The following is a 19,637-nucleotide window of genomic DNA, read 5'->3' on the forward strand; positions in this document are numbered from 1 at the left end:
TGAGAGATCAAAAAGATGAGAAGTTAACTTGATAAGGCATGACAGAAATAGTATTCCAAGCAAATAGTAATGAACAACATGCAAAGATTTGGAATCAAGAACGAGCTCTTGAGGAATTCATTGAATATGAGCATTGCTAAAGAGGAAAGGAGATGAGACTAGAGGAAAGGAGATGAGACTAGAGAAACGGGCAGATATCAAACCTTCAGCTAAAAGGTGGGTAAGATTTCTTTACCCTGCAGTTTGTTATCTTTTAACTATAGAGTTGTTATGCTTGTCATTACCAATATGTAGAATTTCTCCTTAATTTAGTCTGTGGTAATTTTACTCTCTGAATCCACATCTTGGTTTTCCCTGTCTTTTACTGAAGTTTCTTTGAATTCTTTTAACTTTCTGATAGTCATTTGTTGTATTCTTTGACTCCTGTTTCCTCCACTCTCCTCCAAAATGTGAACCTTTCCCAACGTGTCTATCCTTTACAATATAGATCCCTCCTCCAGCTCTCTTAGGAGAGTTCACCTATTTCCATTACTTCTGTCTTTTCCTTTATAGGTAATTTTCCAACATACACCAGCCTTGCTTTCAAGCAGAAATCAGCCATTTCAGCATTAACCTGGACCTGTTTTTTTGCAAGCATCTCAAATTTAACATGGCTAATACTAAACTGCTCTTTTCTCCACAAATTAACTTTTTTCCTACTTCCTTATTTCTCTTTTTCCACATAAGTGTTTATCCAAGATCAAAAGTAACTTTTAAAAAAATATTTTTATTTGTAGATGGACACAATATTTTAATTTTGTTTATTTCTTTTAGTTTTTTTATGTGGTGCTGGGGATCTAACCCAGTGCCTCATGCATGCTACACAAGCACTCTACCACTGAGCCACAACCCCAACCCCAAAAGTTACTTTTGATGCTGTTATTCTTTGCATTCAGTCTATGGCCAGGCTCTGTAAAGTCTTCACTTGCATATCTGTTCCTGTATACTCTCTCATTTTTCATGTGCTGTTTACACTCTAGTCTAATAATCACAAATTCCTGGAGTACCAACAGAGTCACTTAATGGGTCTACCCAACTTTGTTCTGGTTTTCTCCTCCAGTCTCCAATATATCAGCATCAGATTGATCTTCCAAAAATGTTGCTTTGATCTTTATAGTTACCATTCTCTTCCATGGCTTCCTCACTGACTTTGCAGGAAAATCCAAGTTGTTCATCTAATATTGATTGCCCGGTTTCTGTTCTCTCAACTAAAAGGCCCAGGGGTCACTCCAGATAAACTGGGCTAACTGGGCTGCACGAAATAACCACACAAGAGACACAAATACCTTTTTGTTTGGGGTCCCTGTGACAGCTCCTCTGACCTTAAGGATCCGCAGAAAGAAAGAGCTCGAGCTGACCCCCTTTATTGAGGAGAAGCTATTCAAATGAGGCAAGGGGTCAGGTTTCAGGGGGCTGAGTCTGTCTTCATGCTGTCCCCTGTCAGCAGGTTGACTGACACCTGGGTAGGCCCCACCCAAGGGCACAGTAAGAGAAGGGGACACACATCTCTTTGCCCTATCTAGAGTTTCTAATCCTTCCATGCTCACCCTCCCAAATCCGCTATGAATCAGCTTCTTTATATCAGAGAAAACATTTGGTATATGGTTTTTTGGAGTTGGCTAACTTCACTTAGCATTACATTCTCCAACTCCATCCATTTACTTGCAAATGCCATGATTTTACTCTCTTTTATTGCTGAGTAATATTCCACTGTGTATATATACTACATTTTCTTTAACCATTCATTGACTGAAGGGCATCTAGATTGGTTCCACAGTTTAGCTCTTGTGAATTTTACTGCTATAAACATTGATGTGGCTGTGTCCTTGTAGTATCCTGTTTTTATTCCTTTGGATATAGACGAGAGGGATAACTGGGTCAAATAGTGGTTCCATTCCCAGCTTTCCAAGGAATCTCCATACTGCTTTCCATATTGGGCACACCGATTTGCAGTCCCAACAGCAATATATGAATGAGCCTTTTCCCCCACATCCTCTCTAATACTTATTGTTGTGTTCTTTTTTTAAAAAAATTGATGTTTAAAAATAAATAAATAAATGACAGTGGAATGCATTACAATTCTTACTACATGTGTACAGCACAATTTTTCATGTCTCTGGTTGTATATAAAGTATGTTGACATCTGGTGCATTCTTATTGCTCTAAATGAAACTATTGATTTTCTGCCATTTTCTTTTTGTGGAATGCTATCTGTCTGTAGCACATCTATCAAAACTCTATAATACCATATTAGGTATCAACTCCTTTTTTAATTCACCCTGATATCCTTAACTATTGTGTTATGGTTATTTATATCATTCTTTTTGACAGTTAGGGTCTTGCCTTATGATATATGAGGGATTATATATTTTATATATCCTATAAAATTATGGAATATATTTGATATGTATTAATATCTTCATCCCTAATGTTATACAGATTGTCACTCAAAAGAATCCATGGATAGGTGATAAAGAAAAATTCAAAGAAATTATCAAAGCCAAGAAATCAAGAAAGGAAAAAAAGACAAGAGGTTATCTACTAAATTTGTACAGAATTTTTTTTAAATTTTATTTTTATATTTTTTTATTGGTTGTTCAAAACATTACAAAGCTCATGATATATCATCTTTCATACATTTGACTCAATTGGGTTATGAACTCCCATTTTTACCCCAAATACAAATTGCAGAATCACATCGGTTACACACTCACATTTTTACCTAATGGCATATAAGTGACTGTTGTATTCTGCTACCTTTCCTATCCCCTACTATCCCCCCTCCTCTCCCCTCCCATCATCCCTCTCTACCTCATCTGCTGTTGTTCAGTTCTCTCCCTTGTTCCCCCCCCTTCCCCCTCACATCCTCTTCTATGTAATTTTGTGTAACATTGAGGGTCTCCTACCATCTCCATATGTTTTCCCTTCTCTCTCCCTTTCTCTCCCCCCACTCATCTTTGTTTAATGTTAATCTTTTCCTCATGCTCTTCCTCCCTGTTCTGTTCTTAGTTGCTCTCTTTATATCAAAGAAGACATTTGGCATTTGTTTTTTAAGGATTGGCTAGCTTCGCTTAGCATAATCTGCTCTAATGCCATCCATTTCCCTGCAAATTCTATGATTTTGTCATTTTTATTGCTGCGTAGTACTCCATTTTGTATAGATGCCACATTTTTTTTATCCATTCATCTATTGAAGGGCATCTAGGTTGGTTCCACAGTCTAGCTATTGTGAATTGTGCCGCTATGTACAGAATTTTTTGTTTATTTTTCTTTTTGAATCTTTTCAGATAATAGGCCTACTTTGGAGGGAAAAAGTGGTAAGGCACTCAATTCTTTTTATTTCCTCACATAGAGAGTTGTTCCATTTCTTTGTATCTTTCTAAATACTTTGAAGGATTGTACATAGCAGAGTATATCAAAATTGTGCTGTACTGTAAAGGTATAAAACCATTGGTGCCACCAAATGGGCTTTTGGCACAATTTTGGGTATTCTTACCCTTTTGTTTTCTCATTTCATCAAAAAAGTTTTTGAAGAGCTACTATATGCCAGGCAAAATTTTACACACTGGGGTACCATAAGAATAAAACATCACTGTTCTTGAGGAGCTTATATTATAGCAAGGCAAGGAGGAAAAATGGTGGGGACATTTGGGGGCAGAAGATAAAATCTCTTCTACATTGGATGCAGTAAGTGCTGTGAAGTTTTCATAAAACTGGTTAGGTGGAATAGAGAGGAAGGTGTGGAGAGTTTCAATTTTAAAGAGGGTGGTCAGGGAAAGCATCACACAGAAGGTGATATTTAAGCAAAGGAGGCGTATTAAGTTTAATTACCCAAATAAATGGGTGGAGAGCATTCTAGGCAGAGGGAACAGTTAAAAAAGCCTTGAGATGTAAGACCTTTCCCTACTTTGCCCTTGTCCTTTATGTTTCTGTGTTTTTGCCTTAGAAGCGTCACTGCCTTTAGTCTACTTATAATTAGTTCAGCAGCTTTGTCATGGATGAGACTAAAATAAAAAGGTCAATAATTTTTTTCCTCCAACAGAAAGCGTTTCTGAAAATCTGAATTTATTTAAGAATTAAAATCTTAAGAGGGAAGTAATACTGGGAGACTGATGTCATGAATAAACTCATAAAATATGTCATTTTAAATATTTGGGGGTGAGATCACCAAAATAAAACATTATGTGAAGGACAGAAAATAGTAAAGTTTAAATGAGATGAGAAGGAAAGTGTTAAATGACATCTGAGGTCTAGGAAGGGTCCAGACCAAGTGCAATGGGAATTGAGGGGTTTGTGTTGATATTAAATAGGGAACATACATTAACCAGTTTGCAATTTAAAATGATCAGTCACGTGGCTCTGGTAGTGTATACTTTTCACAGGCCATAATTGCTTGGATTACACCAATTCACTCATTCTCTTGGCACTCTGTACTTCCTCTTCATAGCTTATTTGGGTAATAAGTTGCTTGGTAATTATATTACTTCAGAATATTAGTGCCATGAGGATAGAGACAAGATCTTATTTTTGACCAGAGCAATGTATAACCTTGATTAGAAGACAGTCTAACAACTCAAAAGCAATTGTCTTTTGAGGACAGTAGCATCATTGTTTGATCTAAAATACAAAATAGTATAAAATGTATATATTTCAAAAGAAAGAGTACTTGGCAATATGAAACTGATTCTGGCTAATTTTCTTTTAATCAGCCAAATCATTTTGAGAAAATCAGTTTCTTTGCCTCAACTTCAATATAATAAAATTTTAAAAGACAGTTATAAATGTTGTATTATTCCATGACCTTTCAGATTTATAAACTTGGAACTCCTAATACTTTTGTCTTGGAGATGCTGCATACCACCATCCTTCTAGTTAGATTTCCTGTAACATCTACTACTTGCAACACAGAACCAAATTTTACTGGAAAATGTCTATATGCAGTAAGGAAAGTAGCTGTCAAGCACTTTTCTTGGCAAAAGAGTAAAAACCAACTTTATTCCATGGCCTACTGACTTAGAATTGTACTTAAACTTAGAGTTACTAACTTAATAAGGTTGAATATCTCATTTATTCTGGCACCTTCACTTTTTGCTGTGTAACAGAGTAAAAGCTGAGGGTGGGAAGCTGTTAGTTAGGTTGACATTCTGAAAATTGGCAGCTGACAGGAGAGAAGAAGAAAGAATCACAAAAGAGAAAATTAAAGCAGTCTCGGAAATCAGTAAAACATAAACTAAAGCATTTTCAATAGTTTCTCTAAGATTCATTAAAAAAGTATTATATTTGTAGTAACGCATCATAAAACTTTGGATTTTGCTTATTGTACTTTGTACTATGTCAGGAAATATAGATACATTTTAAATAGAGGATTTTCGTCAAAAGTTGTGCATTCCAAATCTTGGAATCTATTCATGCTGATTAAAGAAGCCCAGTGGCTTGGGAGGCTGAGACAGGAGGATAACGAGTTCAAAACCAGCCTCAGCAATGGCAAGGCGCTAAGCAACTCAATGAGACCCTGTCTCTAAAATAAAATACAAGATAGGGCTGGGGATATGGCTTAGTGTTTGAGTGCCCCTAAGTTCAATCCCCAGTACCTCCCCCCAAAATGGTATATAGGCAGGAGAATTTGATCACAAGTTTAAGGCAAGCTTAAGAGCTGGGATTATAGCTCAGTGGTAGAGATCCCTGAGTTGAATCCCCAGTACCATACACATATACACAAAGAAGGGTTATAACTGTGAATGCTAAGTGTGTGCTTGAGCTTACAATAACAATTAAGACTCTCCAGAAATGCACTCTATGACTATTGACATGAATTTGTAAGAGAAACTACTAGAAGTAAGGTAAAGTCTAAGACTAGAAGAAAACTAACACTATTATAGAATTTTTATTATCTTTTAAAATATTCCAGGTAGCCTTCAGTACCTCTTATATAACTGTATAGCACAGCAGAAATTCAGGAAACCACAAATATCCCTTGTTCAAACTGCCCAAAAGTAAAAGAACAGTAGTTACTTTCCAATAGTTACCTTCAAAAAGTTTTTTTCTTTTAAAATGTCTAATTATATTAAATCTTACAGAATTTAATGTAACCAAAGACTTCGATTTTTGAAACCATAATAAGCAACACTTAAATTTGATGTGTAAGTGTCTCAAAGTGAAAAAAAAATTCCTTATTTTAGGGTTTATAAAAGTAAGTAGGTAGCCGGGCACAGTTTCACAGGCCTGTAATCCCAGTGACTTGGAAGGCTGAAGCAAGAGGATTGCAAATTCAATGCCAGCCTCAGCAGTTTAGCAAGGTGTTACGCAACTCAGTGAGACCCTGTCTCTAAATAAAATACAAAATAGGACTGGGGATGTGGTTCAGTGCCCCAGAGTTCAATCCTCAGTACCCTCTACTTCCCAAAAAGTAGCTAGGTTTTATAAGATTCTGGTATTATTTTTTTAAATTTTTTTAGTTGTAGATGGACACAATACCTTTATTTTATTTTTTTATTTTTATATGGTGCGGGGCATTGAACCCAGAGGCTCACGAATGCTAGACAAGCACTCTACCACTGAGCCACAACCCCAGCCCTTCTGGTATTATTCTTAAATTGTTTCTTGTCTTTTCTTTTGCTCATTTTCTCCTGAGTGTAAAGTGGAGTTTTCCAGAGGATACGTGAAGTGTGTTACTATGGTAGACTGAATGCAGAAACCGATATTGTTGACTGTTGCCAAAATTCATATATTGAAACCCTAACCCCTAGTGTGTCTGTATTTGGAGAGGAGATCGCTAAGGAGGTGATTAGGGTTAAAAGAGGTTATAAGGATGGGGTCTTGATTCAATAGAATTAGTATCCTCATAAGAAGTATTAGTATTCTCAGAGCTCAATCTCTCTCCAAGGAAGCACAGAGGAAAAGTCACAATGTATAGCAAGATAGTGGCCACTTACTTACCAAGAAAAGAAGTCTACCTACCTGGCAATTTAATCTTAGTCTTCCTAGACTCCAGAACTGTGAGAAATAAATTTCTGTTAGATAAGTCACCCAGAAGTCTGTAGTATTTTGTTAGGCAGCCTAAGCTGACAGAGATACTAGCTATTAATTAGATTTGTTGCATGAGTCCCTAAGTTCAATTCCTAGCACCAAATATAAGGGGGGGCGGGGTGGTGCAAAAAATAGAAACTATTTTTTTAAATATAGATATATATTAGTAAATATATTATTTATATTAACAATGGGTTTATTATTTTTAATTAATGAATACTTGAGTTTTCCCTGTTAATTTATAATGTAGTAAATTAAATCAACAGATATAACCCATATAAAAACTATCTGGAATCTCAATTTTTAAGAGGATAAAGAGATCATGTGACCAAAAATTTGCAAATAGTATTTATTCCTTCCGGGTTATTCATTGTTAGAGGACTGAGAATATACAGTGTTTTTCTTGACTGGAACAGGCTTGGCAACTATTGGGTTGAGTTAAGTAATATCCACCTGGAATCTCAGAATGTGACCTTATTGGGAAAGTCTTTTCAGATGTAATTAGTTAAGGATCTCAGTATGAAATCATCCTACATTTAGAGTGGGCCCTAAATCCAATGACTAATATCAAGAAAAAAGAGGAATATTAGAACATGGAAAGACATAGGAAGGCCATATAAAGAATTAGACAGAGATGAATTAAGCTATCACCAGCCAAGCAACACCTGTGGCTACCAGAACTTGGAAGAGGAGAGGAAGGAGTCTTGCATAAAGCAAGAAAGAGCATGGTCTTGCTCATACCTTCATTTTTTGCTTCTGCCCTACGAATTTTTGTTGTATTCAGCCATCATGTTTGTTATGATTTGTTATGGCAGCCATAGGGAATTAATTCAGCAACTTTGGGCTTGAGTTCAAGGAGAAAAGATAATGGAAACACCTACTTCCATTTCACTCCCACTTTCAAGGAAGAGTGCTTTGTCTTCAGAATTACCATCTTCTTTCCCAACAATCTCATATTCTCCAAGAAGTTGCCTTAGCTACATGCCAGGAAGAAAAATATCTGATTAAAAAATACAAAGCTAATGATGGATTTAACCTGAAAGATAATATAGGCATTTGTAGTTCAAGAGAAACTGGTAATGTTAATTGATAAAATGGTTTAGAAAATTTAGAGGGGGTATTACTAACTACTAGATTGCTGAGTTTGGTAAAGTAGGGGGTAGCTGAAATTCAGCATACAATATTTACAGGAAAATAATATAATTGGATATTAATCATTAAATTGCCTTAACTATTTGTTGTCTGTTACATACAGGTCCGAAAATTTATAGTTTTAATTCTGCAAATGATTCTGGTGGTCCTGCAAATCTGGATAAATCTATTTTGAAAGTGAGTAAGTTTTTAAAGTCATTTCAAGAAATGTTCCCTTTAAAAAAAAAAAAAAGTATCTTTAAGTATAAGAAAATGATGGGTTATAAAATTTTTATGCATAGTAATCTAAGAACTAATTTCTACTAATTAGAAATAAATCATACACATATGTTGAGTCTGTAAGAAATTTAAAAGGGTCTGGAAAAGCATCAAGTTTCTAAGCATGGCATACATAAAATCCTTTCAGATCTGACTTAGTATACCTTTCCTGCCTGTTCTCTACTTTAAAACTTTAGTTTGTGGCACATTCATTGTTTCCCCAGATCCCACATGATTTTTATGCCTTTAAGCCTTTGCTTTCTGCCTGGAATATCATCACTTTCCCCTTTTCATTTGTTACCTGTATGGCCCCCATGAAGTCCCTTCACAACACTGAAAATATCTTTGCAAAGCATTGCCATGTTGGGTTATTTGTCTGTTTCCTGGCTAGGCTGAATGCCTGAAGTATATTTTTGAGCCTAGCTGTTAGTACACATTCAGTTAAGAAACAATAAAGGTATTTTTTGTAGTAGATGCTTGTGTGTTTCTTAGGTTAAAAATAGGGAAAGAACAAAAGATAAATTATTAGTAGGAAAAAGTGGGAATTGAACTCTAGGAGCCAAAAGAACTGTGTAACCTGCTGGGTATGGTGACACAGGCCTGTAATCCCAAAAGACTCTGGAGGCTAAGGCAGGAGAATCGAAAATTCAGTAACTTAGTGAGGCCCTAAGGACTTAGCAACACTCTGTCTCAAAAAAACATTTAAAAAGGGCTGGCATGTGGTTCAGTGCTTATGCAACCATGGGTTCAATCCCGGGTAACAAAAAAAAGAAAAGAAAAAGAATTTGTATAACCTATTATTACTATATAGAAAAAGATTTTACTTTTATTTGATATGTCTTTTTTTAGGGTAGCATTTATTCCTTCAGCCTTTGTGCTTGGTTGGGCTGATTTACATTAAGGCAGATTTCTGGGCTCCATTTCTAAGTTTCCTCTAGTCAGTATTTTGTGTAGGGTTTAGTAATCTGTCTTTATCATAACCCAAGGGTGGTCCAAGGACAGTGTCTTCTCAAGAGGCTTTATAAGATAATTTTGGGGGGTGGGATAGGGAATTTTATTTCAATGCTTTTTTCATATCCAATTTTTCCTGAAGTATAATGTAGGATTGTGGTCAGATGAATGGTAGTCTTAAAAAATAATAATTATTATTATTGTATCTGCTTTTAGCTGATAAAAAGCTGTTTGATATGCTTCTAATCTTTTAATAATTTAGCTTCTAATTAATGTGACCTTTTTGACCTCAACAGGTGGTAATTAATAATAAACTAGAGCAAAGAATTATTGGAGTGATCAATGAACATAAAAAGCAAAATAATGACAAGGGAGTGATTTCTGGAAGACTTACAGCCAAAAAGTTACAGGTATTTTGCAGACCTTTGTAAGTTCCTTAGTACTTTTACCAGGGTATTTTTAAGAAAGGCCCACATATGAGATAAAAAAGACTTTTCATTTTCCTTTGAGATTTCATTTCTGTCTCAAGAATGGAGAAGAAATTATACCTGATAGAAGTGCACACATTTAAATTGTGATATGAAAACTAAGTTACAGTCCCAAAATTACATTGTTAAGCCCTTATTTGTTAGTACTTTGCTTACATTTCTCTGATAGAATAATTTTACAAAGTAATGTTTTTGATCCCATTTTTTCAAGTGAAAGAATTGAGGCTTAAGAAAATGACAGGTTATAGCCCAAGATTATTAATAAGTAACATGTAAGCAGAATCTATATTTAAACCCAGTTCTGCCCAATCTAAAGATCATGCTATAGAAAGAATGTTAAGCTGCTTTATATACAAAGATGTCCGTTGAAGCACTTCTAATAAAAAATTCTCAGTGTTCAGATTTACAAAAATATGTAATTATATCTACCAATAGGCATATTGTGTAACTGTTATAAGTGCTGTTGAACAGTTTCTAGTTATTTTGGAGAGGAGATTTATGTTATAATGTTATTTGAAATTTGTTTTCCAAATTTTAGAAAAATGACTGAAAGGAAACATACTATACTACAAATATTATCTTTGAACAGTGAGAAAATGGGCAATCTCTCCTGCTCCATCTTTTAAAAATATATCTGTAGTTCCTAAATTCTCACTACAGTGAGCACATTTAACTTTTCAAATAAGAGGGAGTGAAATAACTATTTTTCTCCCTCTCTTTGTTTTATTCTCTTTTTTTTTGGGGGGGGGGGGGATGCTGGGAGTGAATCCAGGGCCTTGTGCATGGTAAGCAAGTACTCTATCCATGAGCTATAACCTTACTTCCCTCACAAAAGATATTTTTGAAATTCTAATTTGTGTCAGACTTTCTAGTTTAAAATGAATGACAGAATAAAATTAGGATTGAAAGAAAATTGACATGTGACTTTTTTACATTTCCTTTTTATAGGATTTATACATGGCTTTACAAGCATTTTCATTTAAGACCAAGGACATAGAAGATGCCATGACCAATACACTCTTACATGGAGGTGATCTTCATTCTGCCTTGGATTGGCTCTGTTTAAACCTTTCAGATGGTAAATAGTATTGTCATTAAATTTCTTCAGTTTCTAAAATGTTTTTAAATAGTTTCAGTATTCATATCAAATTTTTGACTGGTCCTTAAAATGTTTCACAGTTGTAGCTGTTTACTTTTATTTTAAATGTTCTTACCTTTATCTGTTGTCAGTGTATTTTCCATGGAAGTTATGGTTGCAAGAAAATTTAAATTTTGTCTGTCTATAATTTATTAGGCTAGGTCTCCTAGATTTTGGTTTTAGAAATTAGGGCTGTCTTTAGATTAATAACATTTGATTAAACAGAGGATCATGGTTGTAATCTTTGGAAAGAATCTGAAGTGAAAACAGCTTTTGTGATTGATTGAGGATACTACCAAATGCTATGACAGAAAGCAAGAGTAGAAAGTGTTGTGATCTCTTTCTAAAAATTTGGTGGAGCAGGCGCAGTGGTGTACACCTATAATCCCAGCGACTCAGGAGTGAGATAGCAGAATTGCCAGTTCAAAACCAGCCTCAGCAAAAAGCGAGGCACTAAGCAACTCAGTGAGACTCTTTGTCTCTAAATAAAATACAGAAATAGGGGTAGAGATGTAGCTCAGTGATCGAGTGCCCATGAGTTCAATCCCCTGTACAAAAAAAAAAAAAATTGGGGAGAAGGGCTGGGGTTGTAGCTCAATGGTAGAGTGCTTGTCCCTAGCATGTGTGAGGTACTGGGTTTGACTCTTAGCACCACATATAAGTAAATAAAAAAATAAAGGTCTATCAACAACTAAAAAAATATTTAACAACAACAAAAAAAAAAATGTGGGAGCCTGATAAGTATACCCACATCTAGTTTGACAAGTAAAACCAGGCTCATTATTAAGATTTCTATTTTTAGAAGATAAGAGGTAGAAAGAAATTAGATGCTCTTAAGTGTTTTTCAGGATTTATGTTTAACAAATAAATATTTGTTATCTGTTGTAAAGCAAATGTGTTTTATGTATCATATGCATGTTTATTTTCAACACAGTTTGTTTTATCTTAAGATGCGCTTCCTGAAGGATTCAGCCAGGAATTTGAAGAGCCGCAACCTAAAAGTAGGGCAAAATTTCAGTCTCCTCAAATACAAGCCACTATTACACCTCCATTGCAAATTAAAACAAAAAAACAGGAAGAAGACTATAAGATTAAGGTAATTTAAGAATTAAACATTAAAAGTTATATAAAATCAGAGTGAAGTACATATAGTTTTAAGAATACAAATATTAGGTTTCTATAACATTTTTACTTCTTAAAAATAATAAATGGTTTGCCAGACTTTTCTATCACAGCCTGTCTTAATTATCTATTATTGCACTAACAGACCACCGGAAAAGATAGTGGCTTACACCAGCTATTTATTATTTCTCATGATTCTGGATCAGCTGTACAGTTCTGTTCTAGGAGGTATCTGTTGGGGTTAGAACATCTAAAATGGCTTCTTCAAACATAGTACATATACAAAATGGAATATTAGCCATAAAAAGAATGAAAATATGGCATTGTCAGTAAATGGATGGAACTGGAGAATATCGTGCCAATCCCCAAAAACCAAAGGCCATGTGTTCTTTCTAATATGTGGATGCTGATTCACAATGGGGGTGGAGGGGAGTAGAGGTTCACCAGATTGGACTGAGGGGATGGGAATGGGGAAGACAGTAGAATGAATTGGACATAACTTCCCTATGTTCATATATGAATACATGACCTGTGTAACTCCACATCACGCATAACCACAAGAATGGGAAGTTAGGCTCCATATATGTATAATATGTCAAAATACATTCTGCTGTCATGTATAACTAAAAAGAACCAAAAAAGTAAAAACAAAATTAATAAGATTTTAAAAGGTAAATAAAATAAAATGGCATGTTCGCTCACGTGACTGATGGCCTCTGCTAGAGACTATCCAGGCATCCATTCATCGTGCAGTCTCTTCACATGATAAGTAAGTGTGGGTTTCCTCATGTGGTGGTCTTTGAAGAGTTGGATTTTGTTACAGGGCATCTGGCTTCCAAGAAGAAATATACTTGTCTCTTGATATCTGTAAGGACCTATGAGAATACCAAAATCTGTGGGTGTTCAGGTCTCTTAAAGAAAACAATGTAGTATTTGGTATATAACTTAGACAAATCCTCTCATATATTTTAATCCTATATAAATAATTGTTACACTATATTGCTTGAGAAATAATGACAAGAGAAAGTTCTTATGTGTTCAGTGCAGATGCAATTTTTCCTGAATATTTTGTATTTGAAGTTGGTTGCATCCAGAGATGCAGAACCAACAGATATAGAAGCCCAACTGTATTTTTAGACAATGAGCCCCAGTATACAAATTCTTATCAAGCCTGTGCTTTAATCAGTCTTGCTAATCTCCCATTGGTTGAAGCAAGTCACATGGCCAAACCTAAAATCTCTATAGAAGAGAATTGTGGGAGGATGTGAACCCTGGGAAGTGTAGTTTATTAGAACATTATACTTAAATATTTTTCATGTTATCAAACACCTATGGAAGCATCATCCTCATAAAACCCCTGTTTTCAAGGAACAATACTAGTTTTTAACAGTGTTCTTTTCATTCTTTTTTACCCCTTTATGTAAAAATAATTTTTGGATTTTGCCAGTTTAGACTTCTCAAAGTAAAATTGACTTGTGTTCATTTTTACTTCACTGAATAAAGATTATGATTTTTGAGACTTTTATATGCCCACTTTTCGTATTAGGAAGTATTAAAACAGACAGTTGATGATTTTGACAGCTTTTTTTCTAACTTTAAGTTTTTCAGATATTTGCTTTCTCTTCCTAGACAAAAAAAGAAGAAAAACCTATGGAAGTAAATATGAAAGAGTGGATTTTGCGATATGCTGAACAACAAAATGAAGAAGATAAGAGTGAGAATTCTAAAAGTTTAGAAGAGGAAGAGAAATTTGACCCTGTAAGTAGGCTTCTAGGTGAATATTCCTAGATAAGATTTTTAACTTTTTGACCCTTAGTTTCCTTACTTGTAAATAGGAGACATACCTCTATAGATTGATATAAAGATGGAACAAAATAACAAGTAAAAAATTGACCCAGAGTAATTTCTTTATAGATGTTAGTTACATTTTCCCCACATTTAAAGAGATAATCATCAAATACCTTAAGTGATTATTACATGTAGGGAGTGTGCTAAATAATAAAGAACCTATAAGAGGTAGGGCTTTAAATAGTAAAGAAATGTAAAATACATTCCCTTACAGAGTAAACCTATAGTTTGGAGAGAAAATAAATATCATGTGATAAAATAATAATGTAAGGCAGAATATACTAAGAAAGGAATATGTTAGCTTCCTGTCACTGTGACAATATACCATAGAGAATCCACTTATAAAGAGGAAATGTTTGCCTGGGTCATGGGTACATGCCTGAAATCTCAGTGGCTCAGAAGGCTGAGAAAGGAGGATGTTAAGATCAAGGCCAGCCTCAGAAATTTAGTGAAGCCCCGAGCAACTTAGTGAGACCCTATCTCAAAATTTAAAAAGGGCTGGGATATAGGGATGTAGCACTCTGGTTAAATTACCCCTGGGTTAAATCCCCAGTATTCTCTTTGAAGTTTCTCACCCAGTGACCTAACTTCCTTCCACTAGACCTACCTCTTATAGGTTCTACCACCAGAAGCTAGTGGCCAAGCCTTTATGTTAAGGGTCTTTGGGAACATGTAAGATCCAGATAATTACAGTGAATAAAGCCAAGTTGTAGTAAGAAAATATTAAAATACACATATTTGACAAAGGACCCTAAGAACTTGTAAAAACCAGACACCTCATAAAAGTAGATATTTAGATAGCCAGTGAACATAAAATATGTTCAATATCACTAGTCATCAGAGAAATTAAAACTACAGTGAGATATCACTATATTTCCTGTAAAATGGCTGAATTTTAAAATAGATCTGTAATACCAAATGTTACAGAGGATTTGGAGCAACTGGAAAACTCATACATTGCTAATGGGAGTATGAAATGATACAACCACTTTGGAAAACTTTGGCCCTTTCTCATAAAGTTAAACATGCACTTTCCAAATGGCCCAACAATTTCATGTGCAGATATTTCCTTCAAAATGAAAACATTGTATGCAAATACTCATAATAGCCAAACACTGCAGATCACACATATGTTTGTCAATAGGTGAAAAAACAAACATTGTGGTATAAGTTATAGAAGACTGTGTAATATGATGAATCCATTTGTGTAAAAGAAAAACACGTATTGACAGTCTTAAAGTTTAGAAGACATACAGAAAGCTCTTGTTAGTGATAAGGTTTAGAAGAGTAAGGTAGGATAGAAATCTTTTTTTTTTTTTCCTACACGAATTTTTTAGCCTTGTGCCTTATTAAAATCATGAAAATAAAAATATTTTTTAATATATTTTTTTTTTAGTTGTAGTTGGACACAATACCTTTGTTTGTGCTGAAGATTGAACTCTGTGCCTCGCATGTTCTAGGCAAGCGCTATACTGCTAGACCACTACCCCAGCCCCAAAATAAAATTCTTTAGAGCAATTTAAGTCTACTTTAGGTTTCAGAGAAAGAAGAGGTGTCTTCTGATGGGAGCATTAGGTCAAGACTTGAAAGAAATGAAACTTGAAAGATGCATAGAGTTCAAACAGGCAAAGAATGATAGAAAGATGGCCAAATGAATAAAATAATGTGAAGCAAGGGTGCAGAGGTGGAATTATACACAGGTCCTTAGGTATTAAAAAATAGATGTGCAAAGATAAATGTTAGGAGTAAATAAATGAATTCACTTAAGACTGGAAGACTTTGATACCCAGAAAATGAATGTTAACTACATGGTAAAAAGCCACTATAGGACTGGCTGACTGACAAGAAGAATTTGACATTTTAGCTCAAATTTAGTAGTTTGAGGGAGTTCAAAGTAATTTGAAAAGCTACCCTACCCATTTTGGTAGCTGTTGCACTTACTCAGATGTGATATAATGACTGAAATTTGAAAGGAAGACAGACATTTCAAAGGAAAAATCAGCAAAAATTGGTGCTTTACTGAATGTACAGGCTAAGGAATATTTCTCCAAAAATATATAAATGGCACTAAACAAAAAAGATGTTCCACATTATTAACTACTAGGGAAATGCAAATCAAAACCACTGCAAGATACCTCTTTTTACCATTTAGGGTGGTGACTACCAAAAAACAAAAAATGTATTGATAAAGATGGGGAAATTGGAACCAATGTGTGCTGTTTGTGCGAACATTAAGTGGTATAGCCTCTGTGGAAAATAGTTTGGCAGTTCCTCTAAAAATAGAATTACCTTATGATCCAGCAATTCCATTTCTGGGTACATACTGAAAAGAATTGAAAGCAGAGTCTTGGAAGAGATACTTACACTGTTTTTTTGTTGTTGTTTTGTTTTTTTTTTTCTTTTTTGTTTTTTTTTGTTTTTTTTTTTTTTTTTTGATAGCTAAAATGCTGGAGCAATTCACATCAACCAGTACTTGATGGATAAGTTATATTCTTCATATAGGGGCTGGGGTTGTGACTTAGTGATAGAGTGCTTACCTAGCATGTGTGAGGCACTGGGTTTGATTCTCAGCACTGCATATAAATAAATAAATGTCCATTGACAATTTAAAAAATTTTAATGCTTCATATATATACATACAAGGAATATTATGCAGCCTTAAAAAAAGAAATTCTGGCACATGCAATAACGTGGGTAGGCCTTAAGGACATTATGCTAAGTGAAATAAGCCAGTCACAAAAAGCAGATACTCTATGACTCCACTTATATGAGGTGCCAAGCATAGTCAAGTTCATAGAGACAGAAAGTAGAATAGGGGTTGCTGGTGGCTGGAGGAGGAGGAGGACTGGGAAGTTACTATTTAATCAGTATAGCATTTTAGTTTTTCATATGAAAAGACTTCTGGAGATCCACTGTGATTGCGATGGTTGCCCAGAAATATGAATGTTCTTAATGCCACTGAACTCTCCACTTAAAAAGTTAAGGCGATACGTTCCTTGGGGATAAAATTGTTAAGGGGCCAAAGATGGCAGATACAAAGGTAAAGGGATGGTAGTATCAGTGCCTTATATGGAAAGATTGAAAGGATAAGTATGATTTTGGTGAATTTGAGGAGATACCTAAGCTTCCTCTTAATACCATTTGATGTTTGCTTCTACACAAAATGGTCCCAGAATTCACCCTGTTCTGCTTGCTTAGTTGTCTTTTTCCTCTTCCTCTTAACAATTATTTCATAGCAGCACCACATATGCTTTTATTTTCTCTATCACATGCCTTTATGTTTATAGTCTGCTATCATTTATTAACCTAAGGGGGGAAAAACTATAACTTGAGTCTGGCTTTCAACTCTTGTAGTTTTTGCTTGGCAGAGTCATGTCATTGTTTTGTCACATCTGATTTCCTCAGAACTCCATTTTTGTTTTTTAAATGTCTCTCTGCTCCATTTGTTTTATTTCTCTAGTGAAAACGTCCTAAAAGTAGATCTGTTGGGTCAAAGGGTCAAGCCAAAAGATCATAGGTTTTAATATAATATAGTGCCATAGATAATCTTGCTCTTTTTATTTCTTCTTGATTATTTTATTTGGAACAGAATGAACGATACTTGACTCTTGTAGCAAAACTTCTGGATGCAAAGGAGCAAGCAGCTACCTTTAAATTAGAAAAAAACAAACAAGGCCAAAGAGAGGCTCAAGAAAAAATAAGGAAATTTCAAAGAGGTAAACATTTTCAAATTCTTAGGTGTAGAAATGTAATTGTCTTTTTAAAAATACGTCTGCTCTTTCCTGACAGTTCATGTTTGAGATTGGCAAACTTTATTTCTATAACAAGCCAAATTATAAATATTGTAGACTTTGTGGACCATACAGCTTCTGTCATGACTTCTCAACTCTGTTATTACAACATAAAAGCAGCCATAAGACAATATAGAAGTATCTATATAAAGTTCTAATAGAACTTTATATAGATACTGAACTATAAATTTCATATAGCGTCCACATGTCACCCAGTAGTCTTATTTTTATTTTTTCAACCATTTGAAAATATATATAAAAACCATTCTAACTCACCAGCCACACATAAACAGGCAGCAGGCTGGATTTGTCCTAGAAGTTATACATAGTTCACCAACCCTAGATTTATACGTTAAAATACTATGTCCATTCAAGAAAAAGACATGAACATAATTCCTTGTATTTCTTTCTTTTTTTTAATATTTATTTTTTTAGTTGTAGTTGGACGCAATGCTTTATTTATTTTTATGTGGTGCTGAGGATGAAACCCAGTGCCTTACATGTGCTAGGCAAGTACTCTACCGCTAAGCCACAACCCTAACCCACAACCCTAACCCCCTTGTATTTATTTCTGATGAAGTTTTTTTTAAAAAACAATATAAAATTTAAAAAGTAAATGAAACTAAATATCTTTCTTGGTAGAAATGGAAACTTTAGAAGACCATCCAGTATTCAACCCGGCCATAAAGGTTTCACATCAACAAAATGAAAGGAAAAAGCCTTCTGTAGCCACAGAAGGGGAAAGTGCTCTGAACTTTAATTTATTTGAAAAATCTGCAGCTGCTATGGAAGAAGAGAAAGGTAAAATGAAGGGAAAGTGGTCAGGATATAATTTATGAGTAACAAAATATCAGTCATAAAGTGTGTTACTTTGACTTTTTGCAAACTGCCTAAGTAACCATGTAGTTACACTTTTGACAAGCTTTTTTTTTTTTTTAAAGCAGTAACAATTGTGGTAACTTACTTGTAGAGCATTTTGGAATTACAGATACCTTGTCTCAGCCTCATTCCTCTCCAGTCATTCTCCAAACACCAGGTGCTTATCTGTAACACAGATTGAAATGAGAGTTTCCTATTTAAAACAAACACACCTTTTAACCCCCTCCATGGTGCTAGGGATTGAACCCAGGAACTCAAGTCAGGAGTTACATCCCTAACCCCTCCTGATAGAAACCTTCATCATGATAAAGACTACATCAGTAACAAGGTCAAACCCTTTAGCTGGCATTCAGAATTCTTTGCCACAACCAACCTTTCTACCTTGTTTTCTCAGCTATATATACTCCAGCCACATCATTCTTCAAAACATTTGTTGTTTCATGGTTCCATTACTTTGCTCATCTTGCTACCTGCTACTAGCCAACCTATCCCTAGGTGTAACCCAAACAGCAGCTCTTCTTTAAGCCTTCCCTAGCTCCTTCCATGCCACCACACATAAATGATCATGAACTTCTGTGTGCTCCTAAGTAAATTATTGATATAGTTAGTACTTATATATTTATATAGCTAGTATTTATTTATTTCTAGATTGCATATTATAGTTCTACACTGAATTGTTACATATTAAAATATCCATTCTTTCAATAATATTTATTGAATCATTGTTCATAATGACAAGTATTGGCTATATAGTAGTGGACGAAATAACCTGGTCTCTGCCCTCTTCATGTATGTAGCCTAAGTAGGGATGGTAAACTTTAAACAGATGTATGTGTAATTTTGAATTGTGATGTGCACTATCAAATAAAACTGGCTTTTAACATAGAGGTATCAGGATGGCCTAATTTGATTGGAAAGGCTTTGCTGTGATTTAAGCTCTGAAAT

General features: G+C 34.8%; 1 protein-coding gene across 1 annotated transcript in view; it reads left to right on the forward strand.

The window, feature by feature from the left end:
* Positions 1-19,637, forward strand: part of DHX29 (DExH-box helicase 29) — a 46,743-nt gene that overhangs the window by 1,218 nt on the left and 25,888 nt on the right. The window contains exons 2-8 of the mRNA XM_081306649.1: positions 8,321-8,394; positions 9,723-9,836; positions 10,863-10,992; positions 12,003-12,148; positions 13,804-13,932; positions 17,612-17,738; positions 18,456-18,614. Coding sequence (XP_081162775.1) covers positions 8,321-8,394; positions 9,723-9,836; positions 10,863-10,992; positions 12,003-12,148; positions 13,804-13,932; positions 17,612-17,738; positions 18,456-18,614 — 879 coding nt within the window. The remainder of the gene's footprint in view (positions 1-8,320; positions 8,395-9,722; positions 9,837-10,862; positions 10,993-12,002; positions 12,149-13,803; positions 13,933-17,611; positions 17,739-18,455; positions 18,615-19,637) is intronic.

Source organism: Spermophilus citellus (assembly GCF_964194105.1).
Source record: "Spermophilus citellus genome assembly, chromosome: 1".
Taxonomy (NCBI): domain Eukaryota; kingdom Metazoa; phylum Chordata; class Mammalia; order Rodentia; family Sciuridae; genus Spermophilus; species Spermophilus citellus.